Genomic DNA, 9,218 nt, shown 5'->3' with positions numbered 1-9,218 from the left:
GGAGCGGCTCGCTGCCGTAAACCGAAGCCGCCATAACCACGGCACCACAGCACGGGTATTTCTGGGAGAGGATTCATTATTTCGCGTTGCCCAGGTGACGGCGACGCGCACACGAGCTGAACGAATCCCAACGAAGTGTTGAACAGCCGACAGCGCAACGTTAGGCACTTGACGACTCTACATATAAAGGCCAAGACGACGTCGTTGAATGTTTTTGTCAGTTTCCCATTTCGCCGCACTTCGAATTTTCAGCTCGATCGCTCATAACAGAAAATTGTTTATCTAGGAGAATGCTATTGACGGGTTGGTTAACATCTAATGTCCACGTAGTAAAGGATGCAGTGTGCCTAGCTGTAGTTGATCAGTTAGTTAACAAAACTTATATAAAAAATTGAGAAACTAGATGTTGTGGATGGTTAAAAGATAATTTGAAATGGATCTCAGAAAGACAGCACAATTTCTTCAAACTTCTGATAATAAATAAATAAAACCTGAGGCAAAGTTAAAAAACGTTTCAGGTATATTTCATCCTTTGATTCGTATAAAGTCGGGTTAGTAGGTTATAGTAGGTGTACCATTACAGACACATTTAACCACGGTGGTACAGGGAACCTCTGACGCCCAAGTTGGTTCAACGTTCTCCGAACGAGTTTCGAGGTTTTTGCCAAGCGTCTTTGTAACATGACAGAAAAGATCGCAGCATAATATTTATATATTATTATAAATATCTAGGAAAGCAAATTGTTTGCCACTGTTCCACGAAAGCGGTACAGGCGCGGCACTTTGACGCTCAGGGGGCGATCGACACAAATCTGGGACTTCCTAGTAAGCAAGGATTTTCTGTACCTCAATAACTTCGATAACAATCAATGACTACTTTAGCCAGAAATCTAAGGACGTGCAGAAGTGTCCTGCATGATATGCGTCCCACTTAAGAATATGTATGGTTCTCGCAAAAATACAAATTGTAAATAAGTACTATCATGATATGAATAGAGAAAATGTGTGTTGAGTAACAGCTGAAAAACGGCCCGGTAAAGAGGAAACCATATACAACCCTTACTGTAGACTAACAAGAACTAAATTGCTTTATCATAATTCGCTTTATTACCTTTAAAATGACACCAATTCGTAGGATAATAGAATAGTTAGACTTAACAAGATTTGTAAAGGGAATTGAGGTATATAAAACATTTTGTCGAAGTATTTAAAAACTGTAATAACAAAGTCATTAGCAAATATTTGATGTCAGCAAACGCAAAGCTTAGTAACAATCTTTGGAGTCGTCCGCTGACGTCGCAAAGATGTAGACTCTCGAACGATGATTCAACAGTGCAATTGAATCAGAAGAGCTCTCAGTCACATATCCTTTCCCCCGCGGTCCTTGCGTGAAGTTCCTCATATTAACTTTTTAATAAAATCTTTAAAGAAGAACAGAAAAGTCGATAGTTAATTATTCCTCTACTTTAGTTAAGCAGTACTGTTTTACACAGGACGCAATATCTATAAAAAGATGTTAGCCTGTCTTTGTCGCCACACTTTTTCATCAAAAATTCAGCGTCAGAGGGGAGTGGCCTTCAATGAAGATATAGGTGCCGACACATAGACATTATGTAATTTACTGCTGTCGAGTGCGGAGTTCGAGTACCGCATACACAAAGATATATCTACTTAAGTTTAGTTTTAGGAAATAGATTGAAATGAAAAAGTGATAAGGATTAATTAAGGTATCAATTAATTCAGCGGAAGATGGAAAAATTGGCAATAAACGAAACCACAAAGCGAATAACATAATAGTTAACAATGAAATTAGGCATTTAGATACGCATTTCCGTCAGCGTACATTCAACTTGTCAATCCACCAGCAAATTGATAGCGCGGAGGGTTCATGTCAACGTATGTGCAAACGGACGTATAATATTTGCATTTAAAAAGACAATGGAACGAGCAAAATCCTAATTAAAAAGCACTTATCAGTACTACAGTAAAATGCGATTGGTTTGGTTACTGGGCTGAACCTGGCTGGCAGGGGCAGTTCTATTAGTCGTGCATACGACAATCATAACATAGCAATTCGATAATCAAAATAGCATTATATATCTCTCGCGCAGGTTCTATGGAAAACGTATATTTATTAAAAGTCGAGTGAGTCATGAAGGGAGTGTCACATGGTTGAGTTCATCAGTATGTGAAAAGCTAACGGGGCAGTTTAGAGGAGGGTGGCGGTGGTTATAGGTTGTATCAAACAATACGTCACTCATCAGTCTGTAATTAACACATTTTTGAGTAGCTATTGCTTTATTTTCTTGCATATTTAAATAATAGGTTATATATATATTTCTTTGAATTTTCGTTCCGTTTCGGCACCACTTATGCACTCCTCACTATTTGCTTTTATATCTATTATTCTTCTTCCTACCATTGTATTGCGGTTATTACAATCATTAATGTCACCTCTGTTCCTGTAATGACATTTTTGTGCCGGCCATACTGCATTTTATATTTTATGTCGTCGGTGTTTTCGTCACCTTTCTTTCCTGTTCAAACTAACTTCCTCATTTATTTTACTATAAGGATGACAAGTAACTTACAATGCGTAAAGGCGCGACTAATGCAGAAAATTTGAGTGGATGCATCCGTTTGGCGACGAACACTGTTTGTCCAGTCTTCGTTTGAAGCTTTCTCTCGCTTATCATGTGCTCTTCACGCATCCGTCCATTCGCAAACATCAATTAGCTAATTATTTACTATCCAGACAACCAAACATTTGGTATTTTCATTTTGCATTATATAATAATGAATAACAGTAATATTAGTTCCATGATTGTGGAATCGGCTGCGAAAACGGTTAAGAATAATTGAATATTAAAGTTGTCGTTTTCCTTACGTTGTCAATAATAGATTAAAGACGCGAGTGAAATGTGAGTGTGGGTGGTTTATACAAGTGCTAACAAGGTAGGTGTATTAGCTTGATTCAACTCTTCAAAGCATCTTAAGCACAAACACTCCAAACGGTCTTGAGTGGCTAAATTCGCAGCGATTGATTATCACCCAGAAAAGATGGAGACCGAGTGTATTCTTTTTTTCTTTTGCTTTAAAGTGATGAAAACGAAGTTTGTCAATCCTGAGCTGATGGATTTCTGTTGCCGCAAACGCTCGTGAGAGAATGACAAGTCTTAATCCGGCAGCACTTGATAATGCCAACTGATACAACTTTGTAGATTAAACGAAGTCCACAGCCTACTTCATCATATGGCATATTTCTGCCGTCGAATTAGAGATGTCTATTGACAGTGGCGGAATGTATTTTGGGATTTAGCTTTGTACAAAGCGGTTTTCAATGTAGCCGAATATCACCAAGTGACGATTCTAGCGCCTGCAAATTACCGAAATCAAAAAAAACACGGATGTTAAAAAAACTTCGCGAACTTCACCAAAAAAAATTTTGTTTAATAGAGTTTGGAATTGTGACGGGCTACCTATTTCGATCGTAGATGGTACTATTAGATTTGGCTTCATATGAAACACAGCCCTAACGTTATCTCCAGTTTTCCATTCTTCTTCTAATAATGGTCGTCAAGGTTAAGTTCTATGCTCTTATCTAATACTAACCTTAACATCCCAAATAATAAGTCTGCTATCGACGCCAGAAGTAGCGAATTTGGCAACTTTATCACCAGTTGTTGTGTGTGCGCTAACTGAAGTGATAGTGTTCTGATGCAAAGTGGCTACAACGCCGGATCCAGTTGAATCAGGTCCACTGGCTGAATCAATGGAGAGTTTGTCCATGTCGCGAAACATTCGCATGGCCGAAACACTGCCACCCCCTTCAATCTTTTTCTGTTTGTCAAGCGACGAGATAAATTTTATTCCATTGTTCGTCACCTCAAACAACATGGGATAACAATCGAAACCCTGCAATAAATTGCATATGGTCATTCATCCGATTTAACAACTAAATGGATATTGCTGTGTGACACATCGATCCTTTGGCGAGTGATTAGACAACCATGTGCATTTAATTTTTATCAAAAAAACACTTATATAACTTGAACTAATAGAAGTCTTTGTTAAATAAAGAAGTAAGCATTGTAAAAACGACGGAACCAGTTGATTCTGTTGTCAAATCCGTAACAGCTTCCTTCTGCTATTTGCAGCGTGTCTAGAAAACTTTTGTTATTCATGTATCACGCAGCAAATCACTCTGCAAATAGAGCTAAATAAACTAAAAAGCATACGCAACACATCCGTTAACAAAGTAGCCAACACATCCGAAGTAACTCCGACGTGAGGAAGTAAAATGAAAGTTATTATCGCTTCGAAGTTTTTCTCGTATCCAGGACATGTTTGCCGCTTTAAAATAAACTTGGGATAAATTTTTCAGCCAGATGAATACCAACCGCAGCGACAATCTTCGCGGGGCTTAACCAAATACACTTCAGAAGTGGCATGCCAGTCATATTAAACGATGCCACGTGCTTACTTCCCGCAGTCGCTACCGCGATTGAGCTATCATGGGACACCCACGCCACTCGGGTACCGTCAGGTGAGAATGCCACACCATGCACCCAACCAGCGGCAGGAAATTCTGCTAATAATTGCGCCAGTGGCATGCGAGCACCCCATGGTGTCGACTCTGGTTTCTCCTCGATCTCTTTAATGTAGGCAGAAAACACACGCGTTCTGAAAACGGCAAATCAACTTGAACTATAATTTACTTCCTTAATGTAACTTAATGTTCCAATTACATGGAAGCCACCATGCGTTATCTTAAAATACATCCATTTACCATCTGAGGCGACAATAACTAAAGCCCTAAAAAGCCCGTAATAAATTCACGAATGAGGTTCTATCGTTTAAACAAAATAATTATTCTAAGCTATATGAAGCATCTGCTTCCAACGCGATGAACCCGCATTAATTTATTTGACTGCCTGACTTATTAAATTCACATGTAACTTCTCGAATTCCACCCCAGAATTATTGTAAAACAATGCAGATTGAGCGTATGAAGCGCTGGCGTTCTGTTAAAAACAAAGCCAGATGTTCTTATTTAGTTAAGATCGTTGTGAAGCACAGAATATGCCCACAAATTGGTACAAGTTCCCATTCCAAAAAAACAACATACGTATTATAAGCTTAACAATATCGGTATTACAAAATAAGCGATCCTTTGTTTTTCTACAGTATTGTTCTAGTTTTCCACTTCGTTTTTCATGCAGCCTTTTAGACGTGCTCTTGAGTCACTTATATAGGATTCCACTCGTACCTAAAGTCGGTGCAGCCTGTGGCAAGAAGCACATTATTGGGGTGCCAATCAAGACAGGTGATCGTAGAACGCATCGGTTTCTTTATGTGTTTCGACAGCCACCAATTGTTGTCCTCAACGAAAAAACATACCGAAACAAGCTTTGCCCCTGAGCCTGCCGCAAACTTGTTCTCTTTTGGTGACCATCTCACAAAGGTCGCCGCACGATTAATTCGTAGATGAACAAGTACAGGATTCCTTATAAAACAGAAAAATGTAAATTAATTAGTGGATTGTTTTACACTAATAAAAAATATTACTTTCCTTTATGTAATGTCTTGGTAGAACTGCATAGATTAATTAATGCAGAACAGTGAAAAATGCGTCACTCACTTACTGCTGAAGCAAGTTTTTAGAAGGAACGACTTTAAAAATCGCTCTTTTTATGAATTTACGAGATTTTATGAGTTACATTGTACTGATAAATTTATCTATTTGAAATCAATTTAAAGAGTAATCTGCTGGTGTTTTTCATTAGTTTTTACCATGTCTTTCCATCAAAATTCCAGACGTAAGCATTTCGATCTGCTGAGCATGTGACGATACGATTGGATATTGGGGCCCAATCTATTGACGTCACCCGTAGATCGTGTTTCGCCAAAGTGTGCGATGGTGTTGGTTTCCAGCCCACGGAGTCTTTATCATAGATTTCAACATCGGTATTATTTAACGATACGGCCACTTCTGGAAACCCGTAAGGAAAGAGATCCGCGCATTTTTGTTAACACATACTGGCAAAAAATATCGGGAATCATCTACCATCGAACAGTAATCGCCCTAAACCAGAAGAAATTTACATCTTTTTCGAAATTTCTGCTTATTAACAAAAAACAAATCTGCGAAGGTGTAGTGCTTTTGCTGAGTAATATAAAGTAAACCAACAGCAATAACAAGTGGGTCTTCAGTAAAGCAATCCAATCTGAGTAGACACTCTACTACGGATAATCCGCAATAGATAGAAAGGCATGAACCCTGTTGCCTTGCGATTTGCTTACTAATCAGTTTTGCGATCACGAGATTCGCTTGGTCCAAAAACACTTGAATCTCTGCATTTGCAAGTGACTAGCATTTCGTCTTTCTGCCGTATATGATGCTTTATAGAAACTGACAAGGCGTCAACTACGCCGGCATTCTGACGAAGCGTAACGTTGAATACCAAGATAATAGGCACGTAATCTTAGCATAATTATGCTAAACGGTAATATTACGTCCATAGAAAATTAGCTGCCCGAATAACATACAACAACTGACTAACCCGCACAAAAAACGGTTATTTTCGGAATTTCTTAATCTTCGACAAACTTAACTAGTACTCGAATGATGACATTTCTTAATAACCACAATTATATTTGCGTTAAGTGAAATTACTGTGGCAAATAATTATCGAAGTATAGAAAGGGAAAACTGGTGGACTTCACTCGGTCTCTTGTTAGTTATTTATTTGACTTAAACTAAATAATATGCTGAATACTCACTTGTGCGATCCTTATTGAAGGCATGACAGCTCACTGGAGCCACTCCAAAGCTGTGTATATCCGCCATGATCCTAAAGGACGAAGCAAGTCTCAGTATTTGTCTAATGTAATCCACACTCCTCATTCATCTTATTGATGTAAGCGTATATTTGTATAAAGTTTTGTTGCCTTGGATGTCACTCTCTTTTATTTAATAGCTAGAAAGTTAGTCATCAGCCAGTTCGGAAGTCTGCTCCATCCGCCCGCACGCTCGAATAAGCGGTAACTACAATACTACTTGTAACAGTCATGCAACGCGACGGTCCTGACAAAGAGCAACACGTCTTAGGTAACCCCACCAAGACATTCACGCCTATAGAGTCACACTGAGAAGCAATACGGTAAAGCATTGAGATAGAAGTACCGATGACGGCGGCGACTCCGGCATCAGCAGTTCGCTATGGGTGAAATGACTCGACAATTGCCATGTTTGTACGCGTGGCAAATCAGAGTAGAGCTAAACTTAGCTAAGCCATTATGACTGCCTAATGCTGGTACTGTTATTGCAAGGAAGAATGTTACGAATTAGCAAATCTGCTGACGGAAAATGAAGCGGTTCAAACAATTTCGATAATATGGGAGGAGCTGTGGCTAGGAACTAAGGCCCATATGCAACCTACACGGTACTGCTTATGTGAAACGTGTCATAATGTTTTTTTATATCTTTAATGTAGGAAAATATGTCTATTTTTAGACGGAAATATATTCTAAAGATAGATGCAAACAAGTAAGATTTAAAATATAACCATATGTTTTAACATAATAAGTAACATGTGTCATTTTTTGCAAAATGACTCCTGTAGAGAAGATCAAGTTATTGTTGTTTCCTTTAAATATCAATTTCTGATATTAAAATAATATTGACTAACATACTTCACAATAGTAACTGGTCAGATTAGTGCTCCCGTACAGGCCAGTATCGCACCTAATGATCGCATACCATCGATAAATTAAAACCTAATTAATATGGTGACGTTTTGTGATAGCCATTCTATCAAATCACAAGCTCACCCCTTGATCTTTGTTCAGTCTGCAGTACGCGAGTGCACTCCTTTTCAAGCAGCTCTGTTCACACCCTTGCCTTTAAACACTAATTCCTAAAGGTTTCTTCCCATTTGGCCAACTCTTTCTGACATGCCAACGAAAACGAAGCCACCGAAATCGGTTCTTCCGACGTTCCATTCACGTTCTACGAGCAATGGAACAGTTTCGCCTTAGTATATTTATTTCACTATTATTTAATTACCTATTTAACGATCACGAATGAATCATAGCTGCTATGTGACATCTGCAATATTATGTGTTCGAAGTGTGTAATAGTGTTCGAAGTATATTATTATTCGGCTCCTGCAATTAATTAGGCTCCAAAAGGATCGAGAAAAGCCGAACGGACACATTTACCAGCGATCTACTAATACAAACGGCAAACAATCTAAATTCAACGGGAGATTCCTAAACTACTAGCAATGAGGTATTTCTCGACGATCACAGTTTAGCAAAACGGAAGAGTGCTTCCATGCCGGGTGCATTGGAATCGTTCGCCGGCCGGGCGGTATATAGACCACTCCCACAGCAGAAACACCTTCCACCCGCATAACCTACTACAGCACCTAGGAACACACTTACCCGGCGGCTTATATCAGGGGCACGAAACAGTTGCAGCAAGTCGATGTTAAATCACCAGATGATGCGAATTCCAGATATCTGACGGTTTGTTTTAGAACGTGCTGGGGAAAGGACAATTTAGCCAGTAGCACGAGCTACCCCGAGACACGCAGGCACGAATATGCACAGAGCACGCAGCCGGAATTGCACTCGTAAACCAGTGAACCGCACGGCACTGGGTGAAATGGGAGGATACAGCGCCCACACGGTTCGCCTTCTCGTCGTCGTTGTCGTTTTCGGAGGTGTAATGTCTCAAACAGCCTCAGCCCTTTACACTGAGTGTCCTACCCTTCACTACTATAACGGCCACTGCAACTTAGTCAGTACACAGAGGTACCTATCTAGAACAGACATCCCGATGATCAGACATACCCAGATGAGATTTGATTGAAAGAAGCAGCAGTGTGGCGACCGTAATGTTATGATTGCCATAGAACAGCATAACTAAGACAATCCGCTCTGCCGGCTAGCAGCCGTCTGCTAAACAATCACACACTCATGGACAGAGGCATAAAACCTGATACCAGCCGTTAGCCACAATCATTCGTTGCGGACACCCTTGCCGCCGACAACGACATACAACCGAAAATAAGCGTCAGACAATAGCAATGTTGCCTCCTTGACCAATACCCGGACGAGGATGGTTACTGGTACGGGTAAGTGAGTTTATCGACGGTGTTTGATAATATCCTTCTACTGCATGTCGTGTCGTCTGTTACGCGGTACTATGG

At 39.8% G+C, this 9,218-nt stretch overlaps 1 protein-coding gene across 3 annotated transcripts; it reads right to left on the bottom strand.

Annotated features, from left to right (window-relative positions):
• Positions 1-1,084: 1,084 nt before the first annotated feature.
• Positions 1,085-9,159, bottom strand: Arpc1 (Actin-related protein 2/3 complex, subunit 1A). Of its 3 annotated transcripts, none has more exons than XR_002684501.2 (8): positions 8,449-9,158; positions 6,784-6,854; positions 5,794-5,992; positions 5,270-5,506; positions 4,401-4,683; positions 3,613-3,915; positions 2,592-3,376; positions 1,085-1,421 (listed from the first exon to the last, which is right to left on the bottom strand). XR_002684501.2 is itself a non-coding variant. In XM_022845394.2 (8 exons), exons 3-8 carry the CDS (start codon positions 6,848-6,850, stop codon positions 3,338-3,340), a joined length of 1,128 nt encoding a protein of 375 aa, XP_022701129.1. In that variant the 5' UTR covers positions 6,851-6,854; positions 7,834-8,011; positions 8,449-9,159; the 3' UTR covers positions 1,085-3,337. The 3 variants fall into 3 exon arrangements, 2 of the variants coding, with proteins under 2 accessions (XP_022701129.1, XP_022701128.1); XM_022845394.2 differs by adding an exon at positions 7,834-8,011 and having other exon boundaries at positions 1,085-3,376; positions 8,449-9,159; XM_022845393.2 differs by having other exon boundaries at positions 1,085-3,376.
• Positions 9,160-9,218: the final 59 nt, after the last annotated feature.

Source organism: Varroa jacobsoni, unplaced genomic scaffold (genome assembly GCF_002532875.2).
Source record: "Varroa jacobsoni isolate VJ856 unplaced genomic scaffold, vjacob_1.0 scaffold_1166, whole genome shotgun sequence".
Lineage (NCBI taxonomy): Eukaryota > Metazoa > Arthropoda > Arachnida > Mesostigmata > Varroidae > Varroa > Varroa jacobsoni.
Note: the sequence above shows the minus strand (reverse complement) of the source record. Positions and strands in the feature narration are given on the sequence as shown.

Excerpts from the sequence above, each read along its gene's own strand:
- Arpc1 (XM_022845394.2), bottom strand. The coding sequence starts at position 6,850 with ATGGCGGATATACACAGCTTTGGAGTGGCTCCAGTGAGCTGTCATGCC. Across the intron at positions 4,684-5,269 it reads ACAGGCTGCACCGACTTTAG|AACGCGTGTGTTTTCTGCCT; the intron begins GTACGAGTGGAA and ends TGCCGTTTTCAG. Across the intron at positions 3,916-4,400 it reads CCGCGAAGATTGTCGCTGCG|GGTTTCGATTGTTATCCCAT; the intron begins GTTGGTATTCAT and ends AATTTATTGCAG.